This window comes from Cynocephalus volans, chromosome 2 (genome assembly GCF_027409185.1).
Source record: "Cynocephalus volans isolate mCynVol1 chromosome 2, mCynVol1.pri, whole genome shotgun sequence".
Classification (NCBI taxonomy): Eukaryota; Metazoa; Chordata; class Mammalia; order Dermoptera; family Cynocephalidae; genus Cynocephalus; species Cynocephalus volans.
In genome coordinates this window covers 201,879,549-201,903,321 of record NC_084461.1, presented here as the reverse complement: position 1 = coordinate 201,903,321, position 23,773 = coordinate 201,879,549, and the positions used below count along the sequence as shown (strand labels likewise).

At 39.5% G+C, this 23,773-nt stretch overlaps 1 protein-coding gene and 1 pseudogene across 2 annotated transcripts in view; both read left to right on the top strand.

Moving 5' to 3' along the window:
• PITPNB (phosphatidylinositol transfer protein beta) overlaps positions 1-19,553 on the top strand; it is a 63,065-nt gene extending 43,512 nt beyond the window's left edge. The window contains exons 9-12 of one of the 2 annotated variants that reach the window (XM_063086420.1): positions 11,077-11,187; positions 12,812-12,934; positions 16,521-16,606; positions 17,798-19,553. In XM_063086420.1, coding sequence (XP_062942490.1) covers positions 11,077-11,187; positions 12,812-12,934; positions 16,521-16,568 — 282 coding nt within the window. In that variant the 3' untranslated portion in view covers positions 16,569-16,606; positions 17,798-19,553. The remainder of the gene's footprint in view (positions 1-11,076; positions 11,188-12,811; positions 12,935-16,520; positions 16,607-17,797) is intronic. The other variant, XM_063086419.1, reaches the window with a different exon arrangement.
• On the top strand, positions 77-1,274 carry LOC134369741 (glyceraldehyde-3-phosphate dehydrogenase-like; annotated as a pseudogene).
• Positions 19,554-23,773: the final 4,220 nt, after the last annotated feature.

Sequence of the window (23,773 nt, the reverse complement as noted above, 5' to 3'; positions counted from 1 at the left end):
TTGTGAGCTCTCTGCTTCTGCCCGTTCCAAACAGCCGCATTCTCTCGCACAGTGCCAGCTGCATCCTCGAGACACGATGGTGAAGGTCAGAGTAAATGGATTTGGCCATATTGGGCACCTGGTCACCAGGGCTGCTTTTAACTCTGGCAGGGTGGATATTGTCACCATCAATGACCCATTCATTGACCTCAACTACGTGGTCTACATGTTCCAGTATGATTCCACCCATGGCAAGTTCCATGGCATTGTCAAGGCAGAGAATGGGAAGCTTGTCATCAGTGGGAATGCCATCACCATCTTCCAGGAGTGAGATCCTGCCAACATCAAATGGGGTGATGCTGGTGCTGAGTAAGTCGTGGAGTCCACTGGTGTCTTTATGACTTTGGAGAAGGCTGGGGCTCACTTGAAGGGTGGAGCCAAAAGGGTCATCATCTCTGCCCCTTCTGCTGACGCCCCCATGTTCATGATGGGTGTGAGTCACGAGAGCTATGAAAACACCCACACGATCGTCAGAAATGCCTCCTGCACCACCAACTGTTTAGCCCCCCTGGCCAAGTTTATCCATGACAACTTTGGCATTATGGAGAGACTCATGACCACAGTCCACGCCGTCACTGCCACCCAGAAGACGGTGGATGGCCCCTCTGGGAAACTGTGGCGCAGCAGCCAGGGGCTCTCCAGAACATCATCCCTGCATCTACTGGTGCTGCCAAGGCCGTGGGCAAGGTCATCCCTCAGCTGAATGGGAAGCTCACTGGAATGGCCTTCCATGTCCCCACTGCCAATGTGTCATTTGTGGATCTGACCTGCTGTCTGGAGAAAGCTGCCAAATATGAAGACATCAAGAGGGTGGTGAAGAAGGCATCAGAGGGCCCCCTGAAGGGCATCCTGGGTTACACTGAGGACCAAGTTGTCTCCACCGACTTCAACAGTGATGCACACTCTTCCACCTTCGATGCTGGGGCTGGCATTGCCCTCAGTGACCACTTTGTCAAGCTCATTTCCTGGTATGACAATGAATATGGCTACAGCAACAGGGTGGTAGACCTTATGGCCGCCAAGGAGTAAGAGCCCCCAGGACCACCAGCCCCAGTGAGAACACAAGAGGAAGAGAGAGGCCCTCAGCTGCTGGGGAGTCCCTGTCCCAATTCAGTCCCCCAACACACCGAGAATGTCCGCTCTTTGGCACAGTTTCCATCCCAGACCCCCTAAAGAAGGGGAGGGGCCTAGGGAGCCCTGCCTTGTCATGTACCATCAATAAAAGTCCCTTGTACACAGCCAAAAAAAAAAAAAAAAAAAAAAAACAGTTGTGAATCTATACAAGTTGTGACTTAAATACCTTAACCCTAATTCTGAGCCTTGGTTTTCACATCTGTAAAATGGGAGTGATACAAGTAACTACCTCAGAAGGTTGTTGTGAGGACAAAATGAAATAATGAATGTTAAGTCCCCAGCATAAAGGAAGTACACAATAAATGCTAGCTGTTATCATTGTCATCATGCTTTTATCTTTGGAAATAAAAAGTTTTCAGCCTTCATCATCTCTCGGGGTTGATGAGATCTATAATTATGCTACCCTATTTATGACACAGTTATTCCTTATTTCTGTCCAGTATCTAAGGGTTTGTCTTACTCTAGTATCTGGAGATTGTTAAACACATCCTGGTTCACCTGTCCTTACCTCTCGTGGTTATATGTGTTTAATGAGTGCTTGACTTGGGTCAGCCATAAAACAGAGGGTCACACAATTTAGAGAGCCTTTGCTAGCAGGGGATGATGGGGTTGCTAAGGAATAGACTTCCATATTTTCCACATTTGTTAAGAGTACAGACTATTTTTTTTAGCCTTTAGTATGATACATATCTTTTATTTTTTTAAAACTATCAGACCCAGAGATGCAGGCCTTAGTTGTATATTCATTTTCCCTCTGAAAAAATAATTTTAAAAATTGGAACAAATGAATTATATTTTGTTACTTAGGGTTCAACACTTGATTAAATGACTGTGTGCATAGTAATGAGAGAACGATTTATAACCTGATTAAGATTTTTGCTTAAAAGCAGAATTGTGCATTTCTGATGTGTGTAAATGTCTTGCTTCTCTATAGCAACCCTGTGCATGTGTGTGTTTACTTGTTTTTGTCTGTTTTGTGTTTTGGGGGCTTTGTGTGTATGTTGTGACCTGGTCTTATGGTTTTTCAAAAACATTAAACATGTGGATTCCTTTTAGCTTTCCAGTTTTGCCGCCTCTGATCTGGGTGAGGAGTTGTCATTTTAACAAACTGAAACACTATCTTTGAAGATTACGGTGTCGTTTTTATCCTATGTCAGGGCCTCATTTCTTTCTTCATTTAAGCCAGACACCTTATGAAGACTTAAGCTTCTGTGTCTACATATCATTAATAATTAGGCCTCTAAAGGTCTTTGTAGGAGGGTTTGCCAGAGCATGTCCCTTACAGTGCTCAGTGCTTGACATGTCTTGGAAGTCTCAGTCAGTGCTCTGAACATTGTAGTATAAGGGGATCAAGTCAAATAAGTCGATCCAGAAATTATGCTGGTTTTTACATTTTATGTGTGTTCTTTTTGTTGTTCTAGTATTTTTTTTTTTTTTCTGGTTATAAAAGTAGTGCATGAAGAGCATTGGATTTGGTGAGAAGGTTTTGAGCCCTAGCTCTATAACATACCACCTGCAGGATCTAGACCAGTCACCTCTCAGAAATGCCACTTCTTCATCTGGGAAACAGGATAAGGGGTTCTGTCTTTCTCACTCTATACATGGCAGTGCAGAGCAAATGAGATAACAGAGGGGAAACACTTGGTAAATTGGAAAGTGCTGACAAATGGAAGGGGTTAGTGTCACCACCCTCAGCTGAAGTAGCTCCAAAGTCTGCCCCTCCCCTAACCGCTAAATACACACACAAATGGAATGCGACTTATTGTCTTGGTTTGATGGAGTGTGGGAGGGGCCTATGTATACGTTCTTTCTAACCATAAAGTCATGTCCCATTTGTCATCTCTAGTCTGAGCAAATGCTCCAACAGTTCGGGTTGGGCCTTTAAGTTTTTCATACTGTTTACCTGCTCAGTCATGCTTTAGACTCATTCCAGAATACTGGTGAGGCCATTCTGGATCCTCCAAGCCTGTGGAGGAAGCCATTTTTATGGATTGTAGGGATGCTAGTTTGTTTCCTGCCATGCTCCCAAGAGTCCTTTTTGTTTCTACCTCACATCTGTGAAAAGATGGTGGTAGCCTTGGTTGTCAGTGGCCTGAGATAAACTGCAAGATTCTGTTGGCTAGGGATAGGAAGAATTGAAATTCTTCTGTGGAAATCTCTTGAGATAAAGACTGTCAGGAAAGCAACCCAGAAACTCCTCAAGTGGCTAATGAGCAGTGTCATTTACTTGGTAGCCACCCTAATGGAAAGACTGAGGGTGATTGGTTTCTTGTTTCTTAGTCTAGACATGTCTGTGAGGTGCAGGAAGGAAAGATGTGAAGGTATCTGAAAATATACTGTTTCCCTGTAATCTCACATTTGAAACTCCATGGTGTGTGGCATAAAGAGGTTTAATAATTAGTTTCTGGTTAGACCACATTTTGTATTATGTATAATAAACATGGCTTATTTTTATTTATTTTTGAGTATATGGTTTGGCGACTAAATTTTTAATTCAATTTTTAAAGTACATATTTAGCACTAGGTATATATTAATTACACTAAGTCCTATGGATGATACCAAAAAGTGCCATTCCACATCTTCAAGAAACTAAGTAACCCAACAGTGAGACATGATTAGTTCTAGCCTTATCTTGGCTAGTGATTGCCTCTGTTCTCGGGTAGAGCTAAATGATTCAGGCACAGACAAATGAAGTGTCATACTTGGGTTCAAGAAGTGATTTGGCAGCGTATACCTCTTGCAGAGTTTCTTCCTGATACTAAAACTATCATGAACATAAAGTTTCATTTGAGTATGTACTTGTAGTTTCATTTGTACATGGTGTCAGTCCTAGAATAATTGGACACAAGTGTGAAGCACATGTCATAGTCCTGATTAGTAAAATGGGTATGAACTACACAAAAAATTAAGTTTGGGAGAACTTGGAAAATGTGACTGATTATCCTCTCATAGGCAGTAAGCTTTCCTGTCTGAATTTGCTTTTGTCTGTTTTTGTTAAATTGGTTTAACCTGTGATTAGTTCAGTCTTTTGAACTTTATCTCATAATCTCACATTAACTTTCACTTAACTTTTCCCATTTGCTCAACCAGATGGGAATCTTTGGCCTCTGAACCCCACTAGAGTCTTATTGATGAACTTCTAATGGCATTTGTTATGTCTCAGGTCAGGGTGGTGGTTTATGTGTTCCCTCTGTCTTCCTTCCTTAGCTTCATCTCTCCAATTCCTTACACTTAATTTTAAACCATAGGCTGTGTCTGACTTTCCTTGACATATGACAGTGTCGAGCAAGGAGGCTTGCTCATCATAGGTACTTAGTATTTGCTGAATTCAAGTTAACTATCTTAGAACAAATGAAAATCAGTTAAATGTTGGGCTTGCCGTGTACTTACATAAATATATTGTCCAGGGGCCAGCCCGTGGCTCACTTGGGAGAGTGTGGTGCTGATAACACCAAGGCCAAGGGTTAAGATCTCCTTACAGGTCATCTTTAAAAAAAAAAAAAAGAAAGAAATATATTGTCCAATCAGGTCTGTCTAAATGGCTACCAAATAAATGGCAAACTCAATAAGTTGAGAGAATGGCTATGAATTGGGAAATGGGGTTTTGCTTGAAATTGCAGTATTTACTTCACATATATTCTGTAATCTTGGTTGATATTTATTGATGCACACACTGGCAGCAGCCCCAGCAGTGCATTTATTTTAACTTTCTTAGTGAAATCTGGGTTGGAAACTTACATTACAAAATCAACAGCTGAAATTGAGCATTTGGATTGCCTAAAATTGAAAAATTAAAATATGAAGGGAGTATGAGCCTTGTCGAAACTGCTGTGTCTTTGCCAAGTATTAACTCTGGTTTAATGTAGTATGTACCTATCTCATCTTCATCCCAACACATTTTTAAATAGGAAGACGTATATGTAAAGGTGACGTGTCTCATGAAACTATAAGAGGACTAAATTTTTAGGAAATGAATTTCCACAATGCCTTTGGATTCTTTTTTTTTTTTTTTTTCTTTAATTCTCTTTTATATTTTATATATTTGTCGCAGATTCAAGAAACTAGTTCTTGTGGATAACATGGGCTGATTTTTCACCCTTCCAGTTAAGCACACTGCGGTTTGTTTAGTTATGTTGTGTGGCTCCAGTATACATTATTCCCCCTTAGGCCTCATTCACATACCTTAGAGTAACCTAATACATGTTGTTAAATTAAAAACATGATTTGGGGTTGGCAGTTTCATCTACAATTAGAAACATGAAATGTAAGGAATTTGGTGAATATACAAACTATTTAAACACGGTTTTGGAAACATTTTATGACAAACTAGTTGTTGCTATATTACAGATGAAATTTAAATTATGTAGAGATGAGCCATAATTTAGGGTTAGCATCATCTTACAGAACTTCTTATTGTTCTTTTTGTGGGCCATCCAGTCTTTACCTTCTTTTTAAATTTTTCCTTTTAAATTTTCATGCATTAATCTATATAAAACTCATTTATCGGCAAAATAATTTTATTAACTCCTAGATTAGGAAAGAGTTAATCTCAGCCATTTTGCCTTAGATGAGGAAATGTTAGGTTTGGGCTAGATTGAAGTTCGTATGAAATATCTTAATTCAGATGTTGGCTTTATTTGCTTTGGGGTTATTTTTTAACCAATGAAGAGGAAAGAATCAGAAACATTTGTTTAAGGCCAAAGAGGAAGCTTTGCCTTGCCTCTGGCTGTGAGCCTCCTGAAGACTGGGCAGAGAAGCTGGAATTCTTTGGGTTCTATGGATCATAGAACATTGCTCTGAATGTGGAGTCCCAAATATTTGTCCCATTGACAGTTTTCACATTTTGAGGGTTACACAATTCTTCACAAGAATGCTTCTGATAACTCTGAAGAGTTGGTCATATTTTACTTTGCGTGTATACCTTTGGATTGCTTTTAGGAAAAATTAAATATGGATGGGACTAAAATTATATATTAAAGATGTTAATTCAGCTTTTAGTTTGATTTTGTTTAGCTTGATTTATTAAGCACCAAAAAGAAAAAGAGAAAAATGTTTAGACTGTTTATAGTCAGAGAAGAATGAATATTTGCAGTAGTACCCAGATAATTCAGAGCAAAGTAAATCTTTTGTCCTAAAATACTCAGCTGAAGGTAAAAACTTTGTTTCATAGAGCCAATTTTTAAAGCATATTAGGTTTCTTTCCCTGATTATAAAATAATATAAAATTTTGAAAATAAAGAATTGTACACAAAAGAAAATAAAAATTAGTTTTAGTTCTACTATTTAACTACTACTTTTTGTATTTCCTGATTCATGTAGTTTGTTACAAATGTTTGTACCATTTATGTTGATAATTATCCTTTTTTCCACCACATTGTTAACTGTTCTTTGAAAGGATGTTTTTTAATGGCTGTAGCATAATAGTTCAGTATTTGGAAGGCTTGTGAAGTATCTCACCACTCTCCTCTGTGGGTGTTGAGGTTAATAATAAGTCCAGGTTTTTGTTGTTACAAATCTGCGGTATTGTTACTACCTTACCTGAATAGAATACATTCCTGAAAGTGGAATTACTAGGTTAAAGGGTATACGGTAGGATATGAACAGCTTTAAGACTTTTTTATTACTCAGACTTCACACCAGAGAGATGGGGCCAAAATGATTCTTTCAGGTTTTACTTACTGCATTTAGGCATTTTCACTGTTTTCTGTTTCATCATTAAGTATGAAGAATTCGAAAGCCATATTCTCAATTTAATTACTTGTTTTGAGACCATAGCTCAGATTCAGAGATGACTCCCATAAGTCATTTTTAGGATTGATGAGACCTTAAATATGCTGTGTATATTAATAATAATTGAATTAAAAAATATAGCTTGTGTACTCTCAGCTTTCACCTGGGAATATTTGAGATTATGTTTCAGGGTAGCAGGCTGTTTGTTTTTTAGTTGGTTTACATATTCTTCTCTGAAAGTCTTTTTTCTTTTTTTAATAATTACTTGTAAATTGGACGGAAAACAAAAAGCAAATTTAGACTAAACATACATTTTAGATCTAAGGAGATAGCTTAGAGAACTGCTTCTTTTTTGTCCTGTCGCTTACAGTTTTTAAAATAAATTTGTAGGCCAGTGATACTTTATAAATTACCAATATTAACTTAATTGATTTGAGCAGTTTGCCAGAGTTACTAGAAAGAATGTGAGAAACAGACTTTGTTAATTGTTAGTCGTGTTTGTGTGTACTGTTTTTGGAGCCCAAGTTTGGTATAGGCATGTTTATGTTACATTTAGCTTAGCCCTTTAATTACAACCATGCGTCATACTACTGTTTTTATAAAATTGTTAGAGAATTCTTTTTTTAAAAAAATTTATTTATTGGGCTGCCCGTGGCTCACTCGGGAGAGTGTGGCGCTGGTAGCGCTGAGGCCGTGGGTTCGGATCCTATATAGGGATGGCCGGTGCGCTCACTGGCTGAGTGTGGTGCAGACCACACTGTGCCGAGGGTTGCGATCCCCTTACCGGTCAAAAAAAAAAAAAAAAAATTAAAAAAATTAAAATTTATTTATTGTTAGAGAATTCTGAAGACTTGGTGTTCTACTGGAAACACCCAAGGTTTTCATGTAAAACAAGGTGTTAATGATTTAGAGTTTCAGAAATGAAGCTATCAGGAGCCTATAATTGATAGGACCTTTGAATGTTTGATCTGGAAGGTACCTTAGGGTTAATCAGTGGTTTGGTGATTCAGCTACAGAGTAAATTCAGCCTGGGTGGGTGGACAGGGGGATATTTTGTTAAGTCCAGGCATATTATAGAATAAAATACAAAATTACAGGAAGTTTTAGGACAAGCCACTGGATATCAAAGACATGTGTTTACCACCTGCAGCAGAGGCCTCAAGGAGCTTAAGTTTACTTACCTCTGCTTTTAGTTTCTCCTCAGGAGGATGAAGAGCTCTGATAGAGTCTAGTCTTTCCTGTTACAGAGGGGGAAGCGAGGCCCAGAGAGGTTAAGGATGCTGTACATATTACGTGGGAAGTTACTTTGCATAATGGCAACTGCTGTCCAAGTTCTCTTACTCCTAGTCTAGCACTACCATTTGGCAGGTATATCTCACATTTTAAGTGGCATATTCTGCATATTACCAAATTGTGTTGCATGTGAGGCTTTTCAGTGACATTCATTGGATTAGAAAGTACCTCAGCATTGGCTCATTGCTTATTGAAAAAATGATGTGTGAAAGACCAATCTTGTCATTTCAATGAAGCCGGGCACTCAGTAGCTAGCTATCTTGTGGAAGGCTGGTTGACCTCTGTGGCACTCAGGAGACCAGCTTAAGTACCAGGGGGCTGCAGGTCAAGGGGTAGGGGGGTAGTATGTAATTAGGTGATTTTATCTCAGAGCCACAGCATCCACAACACGAGGGTGTCCCTTCTGGAAGATATTGTTAGCACCAAGGGCAGGGATCTAATTGTTATTTATATCATAATTAACACACTGTTCTCTACCAGCCACTTTTATGTCCCCTGACAATACCTAGCACACAGATTGAGGTTTAAATGGTGCCCGCTTAATAGTTGCTGAAGTAAACTTATTAAGAAAGTATGGGGTAATATGTGTGTATTTGTGTTTATGTACACATAACATGCTAAATTTTCACATTGGTACTCTTTTTATGTGGCAGGATCATGGAAAAATAGAACTAAGCTAGCCAAGTTCTTCAGTTGACAGAACTCACCTGCAAAAGGACAATTTGCTGTAATATTTTTATTTAAATGCTTGCTGTTGTTACCTCATTGATTTAACCTATGAACCAGGTCATTATACAAAAGATGAAATGTTATTACAGAACATATTTCCTGAGAAAAGTTGATCAATCATGCAGGACTCTACAGAACTTTCAGTCCCATTAATAAAAAGATAGAATTTTTTTCATATTGCATATCCCTAGAATTAACTTGAAACTGAAGCATAGACAGTTTAGGGGAAAGTGTGGTCTAGTGCTGTGATTACATAAGTGAAGATTAGATTAGTCTTGAGGTTTGGGAATGAGACCTAGAAATTCATCATTTTTTGAAGTTATGTGGCTGAATGGAAAGACTGCTCACACACAACTTACTGAAAGTGGGATGTATGAAAGAGTTAAAGCTGACAAGAAGCAGCAGTGGCACACAGCGTGACTGATACTGGTATTGTGATGTCTTGAGTGTGCTGTGTGGAACTGAGAATAGTGGGGAGGGAGGGTAGGATCCTTGCAAAAGGTTACTTTGGCCTTTGACTCAGTAATTTAGTTTTTATAAAAGGGCTCCCCATAATGTTGCACATGACTTTCTACTCTTATGAAGGAATTTGTTTAAAATTGTTTTGCTGATTCAAAGTGGTATGAAAAAGGGAGAGGGAAACTAATATGACTTAAGCCCTTGAGGTCCACCTATTAAGCACCGAACGTACCTTATTTAGTCCTCACAACAGTCCTAAGATGATGTAGCTTTTTTAAAAAAATTTTTTTTTAAATCATTTATTTTACAAGCATACCAACATTGAGGCTTAGAATGGTCCTTTCCCCAGGCCATACCTGCTGTTCACCCCTGCTACCTGTGATTTTAGATGTATGCTTTCTGTACTAGACTGAGCTCCTCCTGAGGGCAGGACCATGCCTGTGTTTGCTTAGTGCCGTGAGCCTGTCCCAGGAGTCTGACTTCTGGGTCAGCCGAGGAGCCTTTTGGTCTCTTGCTCACTTTACCTTGGAAGTGGACCCAATACTAAGTGGACCCCTAGTGAAACACTGATGTTTGCTGCAAGCTCTGGTTCACCCCACTCACCCCTTCCTGGAAATAAACATGTTAGTATGTTGAACTCACTGAGGCAGAGCCTACACTAAGTCTTACAGAAATCATCAGTGATACCGTAGGTTGCAAAACCCCCCCCACCATTTTCATAATGAAAAATTTCAAAACCAACCGAAAAACTGAAAGAATAGAACAGTGAACATTACCAACTACACTCAACAATTAACACTTTGCAATGTTTACTTTTCCCTCGTCTCTTCTCCCTCTGTCCCTTCTCCTTTTCACACAAATACATATTTTAAAATTTTTTGCTAAACCTAAAAATTCAGAGTGAATCTTTATACTGTGAATGTAGGATGACATGATCTGAGGATCTAAATTCTAATTGCTTGTCTTTTAAGTCTTCTGAAAGCAAATTGCAGACATATTTTGTCTCTTTAGTCTCTCCTAATCCAGATAGTCCTTACCCGTCTCGTCTTTTTTTTTTTCCTTTGTTTACTAGAACAAGTAGTGATTTGATTTCTGACTGCACCATTTAAACCATGAGGTGTATTCATTTGTGGAAATTTAAGTCCATATGTACAGGATTTGCCTTCAAATACTTGATAATTATAGATCATTTTTGCTGCTGCATCACTTTTCATATCCTCCTTCTATTGAAAATACCTCAGTTAATAAATAGGGCCATTCCACTTGCCAATATTTGAAGATACAGAAGACAACTAAATTCCCTTATCATTTTTATTGTGCCTCACCACAGCCATGGTGGGAGTGCGATAATGATGTTATGAGAGCCCTTGTGTGTTAAAGGCTTACTACTGGTATGATGTGAATAGAATTTGGTGTCTAATATGAAATCTGAATGTTGTAATTTGAGGCAGAGCAGCAGGCCTATTAAACTTTAGAGCTAGGAAGTAACTTGGTCTGTGGAAGGAGAGTTTGCAGCAGGGGAGTGCTGCTGCTTTTGCTAAAGTGATTTTGAATTTCCAAATATCTGAATTAAACACATGAGATTCTAATTTTCTTCATGTATGTCTGTGATGTCATTACACAACAGTCAATTTTAATCAAAACATAAATATTGAAGTTCCGATTTCTCCTTTTCAATTTTTCTCATTTAGAAGGAGCTGGCAAACAACCCTGACTGTCCTCAGATGTGTGCCTATAAACTGGTGACCATCAAATTCAAGTGGTGGGGACTGCAAAGCAAAGTAGAAAACTTCATTCAGAAGGTAAAATCTGTTCAAAATGTCGTGACAAGTTTAGGTTAAGATATAGTTTAGCTATTAATGGGATATTTTCTTTGTTATCATTTTTTTTTCCTTTATAAGATGAAAATTATTGTCCATTCATAATTCATTTCTGGCCTTCTTTTTATCCTTTGAAACAGCAAAGATAGATACCAGCAGAGGTATTCTACCTCACAGCAGAGGTTTTTAGGGACTTTTTTGGAAAAGAGCATAGCAGTTTTTTATTAAAAGTGCTTTCCTAATGTTTCGCCTAGCACTTCTTTAGATAGCCCTTTCCAGGTACAGCATGTCCCCAAAGGGACCTAGCATCCTAGCCCTGGCTGGAGGGAGAGGGCAGGCCTAGCCTGCTGAGGGACTACTCTGCCCCAGCTCTGCTGGACACTTTCCCCCTTCCGTCCCCCATATCTCTCGTGACACACCTTGCACTTTCACAGGGGATGTCATCTTTACAGGTCCTCACAATAGGTACACTCAACGAAAGTGAACAATCTGAGGATGCAAATTCTAATTGCTGCTTTTTTATGTATTCTTTATTAAAGTGAAAGTAACATGAGCAGCTAGATCTAGCAAGAAGGGAGAATTGCAGTTGTATAAATATACATGGCTATAAATACACAAGGAATGTGGAAAGATTCCTTGGTATTTACTTTTCCTGTAGTGTGAAATATTTGTTCCATTATCACATAAAGAAGCCCCCATTATAGCTCAGATTCCCACGACAGGTTGTGTTTGTGTTTCACCATACTTCTACTTTTAAACTGTAGCTGCTGTAACATTTTTTTTTAAAAAAAGGATCTCAAAGTGCTGGAAACTTTGGTTATTCTTGAGCCTGTTCTTGCAGTTGACCCACAGTAGGCACTCTGTAAATATTGGCTTCCATCCTTCCTCTTGGATCATAATAATAGGTTAACAACTCAGTTCTGATAAATAGAAGTTATACATGGTACTGATGAAGTCTCTTCTGTTTTCGGTAAAAAATGAAAAAGTTGAAGATTGCTGAAAAGTATTTACTATTCCGTGCTCTTTTCTCTCTTCTTGGGAAAGTTGAGTAAAACTTAATTTAGCAATTAAAATCAGTAGTTATATACATGGTTTTATATATATAAAGTGGCAGTAACGTGTAGCATGGAAAAATTAATAGTGTGTAATAATTCTTAATTTAATGAAACATCTTTATTTCAAAGAACCCAGGACTCTTTTCTTTGAATACATTGTTATATTCTACCTCACAGTAATCCTTTGAATTGTGGAGAAATTAAGAATGACAATGTATAGTTTTATAGCAGAAGAAATCTAGTTGACCTTTGTTCATTGACATTTAGGAAAAGGTAAAAATAAATTGGATCTAGCAGTATGTTGGATTAGATCATGCACACCACATTTTTTTAGATTATGACACCTTTGCTAGAGGAGATTTTTTCCCATTTCACAGGAAATGTTTTTTTTTATTTTACAAAATGGTAATAGAATGGAATTAAGATTTCCACTACCAACACAGGTAGTCTTTTCAAACCAAGTATGTGTAAATTTCATGGGTTAATTGGGGCATGTATTTGTCGTTGATCTTAGGTTTTTGTCATCTTACACTACTTTTTTTCTTTAAAAGCAAGAAAAAAGGATATTTACAAACTTTCATCGCCAGCTTTTTTGTTGGATTGACAAATGGATCGATCTGACAATGGAAGACATTAGGAGAATGGAAGATGAGACTCAGAAAGAACTAGAAACAGTAAGACTTGCCTTTCTGTGGAAATTCTCTTATTTTTCCCCTTCTAAAAACTGTACATGCTTAGTAAGTATAGACTTAGAATTAGGAAGAGTGTTATTAAAAGCCATTTCTTAATGTATTTATCCTTATCAAAATGGGGTTTCTTAGACACTGATAGCCCTTCACATATTTTGATTTCTTTTTTGCCAAACATCTTTCATGAAAGTAGATTAGAGCATTCTTGATGTAGAATTTGTTACCTGTAAAATTTCAGTGGTTTGTATTCTTTCTCATGCATTAGTTCTCTCTGATAGAACCTGGTTCACAGTCCCTTTAGACACTCACTTTGTCAGACTATGGTGCCTTTGGCTTACTTTGTGTCACAGCAAGTTATAAATGTTAGTAAGTCATAGTTCCCCCTTCTGTAGAAAAGCCATGATAGTGGTATTCTCACAAATTGCAGAAATTGCCCCTGCTATAATGAGTCCCTATTTCTTCATAGCTTTAGGCAGATCTAGGTGATCCCTGGGCAAGAGGCCAGCATGCCATGTTTCAGCATTAAAGCCCACTCCAGCTCCTCCCCGCCACCAGTGAATAGGCCCTGCAGCCAGTGAGTGTCTCCTCTTTCCCAGGGACATATTCTTCCCTGGCTTCTTCCTGCATGTGTCTGGTTTTGTTTTTGCCCTGGGCCATACTTGTCTTCAGTTGGCAGTAAGGCCCCAGGGGGGAAACAAACTCAAGGAATGTCCAGGGCCTGCTCGTAGTTTCCATGCGTCATCTCCAGTTCTGCCAGCAGACCCAGTTTTGGAAGCCCTGCAGGTGCGAGTGTTTGATGAATGCCTGTGTGTGAGGCAGGAACTCCATTTAATCACAGGAGAATGGCAGCAAATCAGGTTCTTTGGCACAGAAGGAAATCTGTTTCTCTGGCACAGAGCATTGTAAAGAATCTGTGTTTAAAATTGCTTACTTTTAGTGATTACAGCAGATCTGCTTCTAATTAGCTTTATACAAACCTTCTGAGAAGACTAGGACATATTTTCTTTATAAGGCAACAAAATGTTTTAACCTTATCTTATACATAAACTATAGGCAGACTCCAACCTATGAATGGATTTTGTTCCAAAATTTTTTAAGTTGATTGTTTGAAATTTGGAACATATTTTCCCATAGAGACAGCATTGTAATTGGAATTTAGTTTCTAGACCAGCCTATGGAAGCCTCTTTGGCTCTTGTTTCTCGTACTGACAGTAAGACTCTGAATTCTGGATCTTGGGAATAGGGTGATAAAATGGCAAGAGTAGAAGAGTCTGCCCCCTTATTTTTACTCTGGCCACAGGTAAGAGTAGGTTTTCTTTCCATGCCTCTCTCACACTTCTGTTTTCCCTTTTTCAAGAGTCAGATGCCCTTTTCTGACTCTAAGAAGTACCCCCCACCACCACTACCACCCAGTTTTGATCCCTTTTCCCCTCCCTTGCCGGGTTTCACTCCCTCCAAGTGCTCCAGGCTCCAGAGATACCTGCCAGCTCTGCCCTTGGCCCTCTGAGCAGCTGGTGTCCACTGAACATTAAAAAGAAGCAGCATGATTACACTCACTCTTAAGCTCATGGTACAGCACTGGCATTTCAAACAAGCATTTATCAACACCAAGAGAAAACAGAAAACAGATTTATTTTTGTAGATTCAAACCCTTAGGAAAGAGGTCTTCTCTTGGTTCTAACTTTTATGCTGAGGAATTGTCACATGAGAAGGAATGGTTACCGTTGACCAGGTGATAAATACAGCCCTCCCTGGTTTGGGCTGTGAGCCCTGCCTGTCTCTGGACCCCTTGGACAGAACTTGGCTAAGACCTCTTCTTCCCCCAGGGAAGTGCTCTTGCTTCCCTCACAAGTTCTTAGTCTCATGATACGTGAACACAGAGTGGTCCCAGTGTCAACAGGATGAGACTCCCTGATGCAGAGGTGGTGACTCTTGCTTCCATCTATGGCAGTGGGCCTGCAGGCTCAGCTGCTTCTCCACCCAAGTCAGTTATTTGTGAGCTGGGAATTGTACTCAAGAAGAAAGTGTAAGCTAGACAAGTAATTATTCAGAAGCCCAATTTATTAAATAAAATTCCTGTTTCCACATGGCTCAAACTGATCCTCAGGAAGTTGGTAGAAATCTTTCATTGGAGGGCTGGTCCATGGCTCACTTGGGAGAGTGTGGTGCTGATAACACCAAGGCCACAGGTTCAGATCCCTATATAGGGATGGCCAGTTGCTCACTTGGGAGAGCATGGTGCTGACAACACCATGTCAAGGGTTAAGATCCCCTTACCGGTCATCTTTAAAAAAAAAAAAGAAAGAAAAACAAATCTGTTATTGGTTCAGGGTGGGAGTACATAGCAGTTTCTTTGCTAAATATTTCAAAAATATTTTAAGTCAAATTTCACCATTAAATGCTGATCAAGTTAACATTAAATCCAATTTCAGTTATTTTGCTCTTGGTCACTGGGGAGTGCTTTATTCCACAGGGCAGTGCTGCTGCTCTGAGTCCTTAACAGTTAGTTTATGAGCATCTTCAGAATCTGGGTAGCATTGTACCTGCAGAGCAAGAACACTGACCTTGAACACACCCACATCCTGAAGAGGCTTAGTGTTGTAAAGTCTTCTTTACCACTCAGGAATTTCTCCTTTTCTTGAGGTCCTATTCCTCTGACACCTGATGATAAAATTTGATACATTGTAATGCTCTTAATTCACATATATTTTAAGAATTGGATTTCTTTCAAATGGGTTTTGGCCCTGGAGAAAAGCACTAGCACCTTGAAAGGTTAGGCATGAGAGGAGTGCCCCTGCCTGTAGTCCTGCAGAGAACTGCTGGGGTTAGGCTTGGCAACTGAAGGAGTACTTTGGATAATGTTGTACCTGTTTGTTCTCAACTGGCACTTCTGGGGTGGAGGCAGGGAGGGGAGTGTTGAGTTTTAAAAGTGTATTTGTTGGATTTGTTTCTTTTCTGTCCATTTGTTTCTTGTTTTTGTCATTGAGTTTTTTTTACTTGTCCGTAGGCTATTATTATGTATACCTGTCCTTTCTGATGCATCCTTGTGTCCTTTATTATTTGCCAAACATTCCCATGCTCACTTATTCTTCCTTTCATTCTCTGTCTTTTCAATAAACTTCCTTTAAAGAACTCCTCTGAAAGACCATGGTCCCAGAAGCAGCAGAGGTAGGCACATTCTCGTGGCTTCCCATCTGGTCTAGGGACTATGAAAATATGGACCAGACTATTGGAACATTATTCTCATATTGTATTGGCAAACCGTTCGTTTAGCCATTGGCTATCTTTGGTAATTTCATGTCATCAGTTTGCAGGCTTTTGTATCAGTTTGCAGGCTTTTGTATCTAGATTCAAGAATAGATATACATTTTTTGTACTGTGGAAAAAAAAGCCTTTTGCAAAATTGTCTTTAAACCAAGATTACTGCCTCAGAACTTCATTCTTAATGTGACTTTGGTTATAAACAGGCAGCTGTCTCTTCATAACTTCTTCTAGATCTTTTTTTCTCCTTTCTTACTAACCCCTACTTAGAGTCTGATTTCAGCAGCTCACAATTTTATTTTACGTTTAGATGCGTAAGAAGGGTTCCGTCCGAGGCACGTCGGCTGCTGATGTCTAGATGAGTCCCGGGTAGGGTCAGAGACAATATCAAACTGTGTAAGTGAAGACCTGGGTAAAAAGATGTTTAAAAACCTATACCTTTTTGGTGATGGGTAGTTAACTTGCTCAGCAGAGGCTCTAACAAAGTGTTAAATGTAATTTTATTTTTAGAATTTAAAAGCTATATATTTTAGAAATTGACAGTGAACACTTGAGTTACTATTCTGTAAGAATTTTATCTGCAGAACAGGTTGATTGTAGTAATCCCAGGCTAGTTCTTAGTGTTATGGGTTAGAAACCAGCTGCCAAGTGCACTTATTCATCACGTAGCATTGTAGCATTGTCCTAGAAGCCAGCTGATTTTTTGATAGCCAGTTAATTGACCTATTTCTTAGTAGAACCATTTGTTGTTAGTAAGGAAATATGTAAAAGCATTTTAAATCAAACAATGATCCTTCATCCCATACCATGACGGCCAACCACAACCATTTATTTAGTTGAATTTTTTTCTGTGCACCGGAAAGTCTTCCTTCATGTTTAATTTTCAGTTATCTTTACAGTTAGCTTTACTCTGTGTAAATGCACTTTGGTTTTAATTTACAGTGTAAAACATTTCTATGGTCTTATATTCTCTAACAAATTTTACATGCCCAGATAACAGATTTTCCCAGAGGGGAAAAGAGCATCAAAATCTACCCCACATATTGAAACTAGTGTGAGTAAACAAAAATCAACATTTCTTATTTGTTAATATCGACCTGTGATATTTATTGAGGAAAAGAATATGATATAGCACTCCCCTCCCTCCACTGTGGTTCTTTGGTACCCGCTTATGTGAGCTACCTGCTCTTTAATTATTGAACAGGAGGATAAATGAAGTGTTCCGTTGTGAAAAGAAGTAACTCTTCCAAGATTCCTCCAAAGCTCTTTCCTTAAATTTAGTGTTCACTAAAAGCAATTTTTTTTTAGTTGTTACTTTTGTTAAGTTTTCCTAAGTTTCTGTGATTTATTTCCACTTATTTATTTTTCCTTCTGATGAAACAAAATACTATGCCATCAGTAAGACCAAAATTGTTTTAAACAGGTTAAAATTTTAAGGTGCAGTGGTTGGGGTACATTTTCTGCCAAAAGTTTGGCTATACTGAGAATTTTTTTCTGGAGAATGTGTATGACAAGCTTCTATCTAACGTATTTTTTGTGTCTCTGTGTTTTTAATACATTTTGCACTGTCTTTCAATTTTCTTACAGTTACGTAATCAAGGTCAAGTGAGGGGAACAAGTGCAGCCAGTGATGAGTGAAGAAGAATCTGACCAGTATCTTGCAGTGTTCACATTTCCCAGATGTGTGCTTGTGGTGGTGTACACACATGCACAGGTTCCCAAACACGTGTGTATATATGTATGTGTGTGTACGTCTGTAGCTGTATATAAAACGCATGTAGAGCTACAGATCCAGTTATACACACTTGTGTATATATGTACATACAGACATACTGAAGGGATTAGTACAATTACTCCAAAGTACTGTACCTATCTTCTGCAAGAATGCAAAAGAAAATATTTTCAATATATATACCTGGAACAGATTTTAATAATTATCAGAGTAATGCCTAATGGACAGATTGACTGCAATGTAATACTAGCTGGTATGCTTCATAAATGTCAAGTTGTGGACCAATATACATAACCTTTTATTATTTTTCTGTTCTTTCTTTTAAATCAGTTTCTTATAAATTTTTATTTTAGTCCCATAAGCAACAGACTCCCACAGAAAAATTTCTTGAAAATTTTTTGGTATTCCAATGAATCTGAAATGTAAACTTTGAATGTATTTATACCTATTTATTTCTGGATAGTCACTATCTTACAGCCAAATTCGACAATATCTATTAAATAAGGAGTAAAGTTACAGGCCAGTTTTTACTTGTTTGCCCTGAGTGAAAAATCCTTTTAAAAAAATTTCCAGTTTTTATTGGATTTTTGTATTTTAAATTTCAAGTATTTTTCTACATCAAATCTAGGAAAAATGAAGATGATGATTTGTGATTTATAATAAACTCTAGACAATTTTCAGGCACCTGTTAGGTCAACAAAGAAATTGATGATGAAATTAATCTTAATAGTATTGTAGGTTGTGTAGAAAAATCGGAAGTATAGCACTTCCATGGAGTCTTGTTTCTGAAATGACTGTTTTCTGGAATTACAGCTCGGAAACTATGCAAATGGTCTAGATTCCTCACAGCTGACATAGAATATGGATAGTGATGACATTTTTGCTCTTTTCACGTTGAAATACACTTCAAGGGGGACCTTCCGGCTTTGCAGTAGGAACAGTTGAAGATGAAGCATGCCTGCATGCCGCTGGGTGGCCCTGCCTAGGGGCTGGGGGCCTCCAACTTTTGGATGTGCTCTCAAGTAGGACATCATTGGAACATATCCTGAATTTCATGAAAATGCCAGTTAGGAGCCGCTGCCACCCTTTTCATATTTTTTTTAAAGGAAGGAACAATAGCTAGGTAAGATTTTTATCGGCTTTCTCTGTCCAAATTCAGTTTTTCTCCTGTCAGTCCTGGAAGCTTGAGCAGAATGATATTGTTGAAGCCTTCAGGTCACAAACTGTCTTCTTTAACCTCCTGTCCCTCTTAAAACACGCCAACCCCTGCAGTCAAATCACAGTAGTCATCTGATTTGCTGACAGTCCTGCCCTCCATGCTCCTCGTTTTCCCACATGTCCTGTGTCCCCACTGGAGTGATTGCAGTGAATTGGACAAGGATGTTTAGGATCACTGCTGCATTGCGAAACCCTGTTATCCTCAACAACAAATCCCACATTTCATATGTCCTTTGTGTACTCAGGATAAAGACTGATGTTTACTCTCTGGGCACTGTTGTAAGATAGGTTTTGTCAAAGCGTAATCATTGTCTGCAAAGTGTTTGGTGTGAGGAAGATTATTGCTAATTTTGCGAAATAAAGAGTCTATACCTGTCCTTTTAATGAACTTAACTCTTGCTGGCATCTGTAGTATCATTGGGAGCTTGGGTGAACATGGAAATGCGAGCCTGGCGCATGGATTTTAATGTTTTTCTAACAGCTGTGGAGATTTGAGGGAATGTGTGATGAATGTAAAATACCTAGTTTACTTGGCAGTCTCTTGTGTAAATTACAGTAAGACAAAGTAAATGAAATTTAAACAAAAAATAAATTTGACCACAAAATGCCACTTGTGTGCTTGAGTAGTTGTTTCCCTGATGCCATGTCTGGTTTGGAGCACCATGGATTACTCACATCTAGTTTTTCAGGAATTCTCTAATTTGCAGCACTACTACTCCAGGAAAAATAAAGAAAAAAAGTTTTTTATTTTTTATTGCAAACTCTTATTATTGAAATGCGCTTATGCCACACTAAGCTGTTGTGTTTGGTGTCTTAAATAATTTCCTGCCTTTAAAAGCTTTAGGAGTAAACTAAAGAAGTAAGAGGGTCAGTCAAGACATTGTATCCTCTAGCACATGGTAGGCCCTCTTCAGTGTGATTTCCCCCTTCCTATTCCATTCATTTACCATACTTCCTCTTACTTGATCTATAATCACTTAGATCTCTTGTCCTTGTGGACCTAACACCTGGCTTTTAAAGTTTACCCTTTCTGTCTCCTCTTCAACTTACTAAACTGTAAAGTTTCACAGCCCAACCTCCTCCACAAATCTTGTCTCTGAGGAAGAGACATTTGTTAACATTTTTGTCCATCAGCAGCTTAGTCAACAAGGACACAGTGTAGGATTCCCTCTTCTTATTCATTTGGAAGGAGAATGTTCTGACTTTGTTCTAAGACCCTCAGATCTGACATCATGAGAACCACAAAATATTATGAGATGGAGTTCGGTGGATCCACAATAGATTTTTTCAAGTTACACATACAAGAGTTTGGGACTTTGCATGATTGGAAGGGAGGGAGGAAGAGTGCTGGAGAACAGGTTAAAGGTTGTTCTGCTGAGCTTGAAGCATCTACTGCCAGCTGGGAGTGCTTCCCAGGAACCTTGCCAGTGTCACTGGGGGTTATGTTTTCTGACTTGGAAATGTTAGGTAACAGCATGTTCCTTCAAAACCAGTTCTTCAACTGGATTGCACTGGGAAAAGTAGAAATTGCAGATATTCTAAAGCTGCCTTTCGTAGAGGTTCCAAGGCCAAGCTAAGCATTAAAGCTATGCTCAGTAGTGTGGGACACCTGACACTGTGATGTTCATCCCTCTCTTCCATTTGAGAGCACTGTGTTCTGTGTTGCAAGGCATCTATTTTAAAAAGAATTTCAAACTAATTGTGTTTGTTTCCCCCACTTCCTTCGGGTGGCTTACTCGCCCCAGAGGGGAGTAAGAGTAATCTCATATGAGGAACCACTGCTTCATGACTTCCTCATGCATTTACAGTTTTCTCTTCCATTGAGTTAAATCATGAATTAAAATTTGTCCCTGATGGAAGAAGAATATCTCTTTCATTACAGGCTGTTCTCATTATTTCAGACTGTGTCTTTGGTATTCCCATTACTTGCGTTTGTGTTCTGTTATGCTAGAGAGATTGGATTGAAAAATTCAGTTCGTGTAAACCAGTGGTTCTCTAACCTGGCTGCACCTTAGAATTAGGTGGGGAGCCTTTAAAAATATCAGTTGCCCACCAGTTGTCTTTTTATGGCTTGGATTTGGTGTGCTCACTTTTCAAATGATAGGGAAAGAGCTGAGTTCCCATTCTATCTTTCTAGATCACTGAGATGACTGCCCTCAAGGAATCAAATTCCTACCCACTCTTCAAAGCCCTGGGACCAAGTGCCACCTCATCCGGGAACCCTTTTTTAACTTGGAGTGGCTCCCTCTGCAGCAACCCACACCCCTCATTTGGCTCATTTGACTTTTACAGACTCTACACCTTGATTAATAGAAGTCATCTTTAAATCTCTATGTTTTGTGTCCCACGTTAGCTTGGGAACTCCTTGGGAGTAGGCACCATAGTTATACCCTAAAATCACTTCCCTTGATGGAAACGTTGACTCTCAAAATGCTCCTTTTTTCCCCACAACAAATATCTGCCTACCCTCTGCCAAGGCTCCTTTTGATTCCTAGGGTATGAATGGAGGGGAGTATGACCAAAAATTCGGTAATCTAATTTCTGCCCTCAGACTGCAACAGGATGTAGTAATGGATGAGAGAAAAGAGGAGGGAGCTCCAAGTCCCGCACTTTCCTCCTTGCTTTCAGACTCCTAAACTAGAGGTTTCAGAGACTCTTCAAAGTAAAGGAATCTAAATCCGAACTCTTCTTAGCTCTTCCTGCTATCTCAAAATGTACTGTGTGCTCCTATCACCTAAATGCATCACTGGCTGTGTTGCCCCAGCCAGAAGTCCTAGTTGGTCCCCAAGTTTCAAAAAGTGCCCCCAGGGCCGAGCCCGTGGCGCACTCGGTAGAGTGCTGCGCTGGGAGCGCGGCGACGTTCCCCGCCGCGGGTTCAGATCCTACATAGGAATGACCGGTGCACTCACTGGCTGAGTGCCGGTCACGAAAAAACGACCAAAAAAAAAAAAAAAAAAAAAGTGCCCCCAGATGCCTGCAAAATCCTACTCCTTTTGTATGTTCTTGTCCAAACCATGCTCTGATGAATCATCCTCTCGTCTAGGGCACAGGTTTGTAAACTTCCTGGTATTTTAGGCTTTGTGGGCCGTATGGTCTATTACAGCTATTCACCTCTGCCCTTGTAATGCAAAAACAGCCATAGAAAATACATAAGCGGATAAGTGTTTGTTCCAGTAAGACTTCATTTACCCAGACAGTGGGCTGGAATTGACTGGTAAGGCTAGGTAGTTTGTCAAGCTGGGGAGGGCATGTATGCATAACCTTAATCAGGCTCTGCCAGAGGTAACTTTCTAGAACATCCCTGATGGTTCTGTGCCCCTGCTTGAACACCTGATGGCTCCCTGGTGTCCAAAAGACCAGGACAGCCAAAGCCAATGACCAGTATGAGCCTCGTTCTGCCATTATTAAGGTGGAGCCAATGATGCTCGTCAATCTCCTGGCCCTTGGTGGGTCAGTCACAGGTGAAAGGAATTGAGCTGATTTCTTTACTGCCCTTAACATCTGTGTTACTCATTGAAATGGCTCCAAGCATCAGACTCCCAACCAATGCGAACCTCATGTTGAAGGGTGGAGCTCTGACATGTTGACAAAAGCCATTGATGTATGAAATACAATGAAGATAGTGCTGGTTAGTTAAACTCCTCTCAGTTGGCATATTTCTCTCTGTGTTGTCCAGAAAAAGTCGTCTGTGGCTGTTAAATGCTATACTCATAGAAAGGTTTGCAGATATCCTCTATCTTTTCCATGATTGAAATTGGGCTTTCTAGATGCCACTGCTAACTTGTTAGCCTGGACTTGGTGTCATGGCTTCTGATGGCACCCAGTAAGGCCAGGCCTTTGCCTAGAAACTAGGCCCAGAGTTGCCCTAAGTCAGTGACACTTGACCTTGGGTTGAGTCCGTTTACTCCTTGGATTTCTGAGAAGCAATAAGGCACCATGACATGCCTCATCCTTGTTGATCCCTTAATTATTTTGTCATTACCTACTAATCAGTCAATATCAGAATTTCCTGGCTCTCCAAACTGAGGAAGGTTCATGAAGTGGCACGGAGGAGTGGCTTGCAGTGTTTATTAATGTATGTTCCAAACAAACACTTTGCCTCTGTGCATCCCGTTGCATGCTGGCTCCCCGCAGCCTAGAATACTGATGGCATGTTCTCTCAGCACTGCCTCCACTTCCCCATGGCTTAAGAGGCCTTGAAACAACTTTTCCACCTACCAGGATGTCTGAGTGCTCCCATCCAAGGTGTCCTGTAGCTCTCTCTCCCAAGATGTCATTCCTAGAGAGGCATTGTGTAGGATGAGAGACTTCCCCCAAGGAGGAGGGGTGGCTTAGGATTAGGCCTAGAACAACCATCATAGACATCACAAAAGCCACTCGTTCCTTTGGATCAAGGATCAGCCAACTTTCTATAAAGGGCGAGATAGTAAATATTTTGGGCTTTGTGGGCCATATGGTCTCTGTTGCAACTGCTCAGCTCTCCCTTTGCAGTGGGGAAGTAGCCGTGGCTGTTACATAAATGAACAGGCAGGGCTGTGTTTCAGTAAAACTTTATTTACACAAATAGGCAGCAGGCCGGATCTGGCCTAAGGGCTAGTAGTTTGCCAACCCTG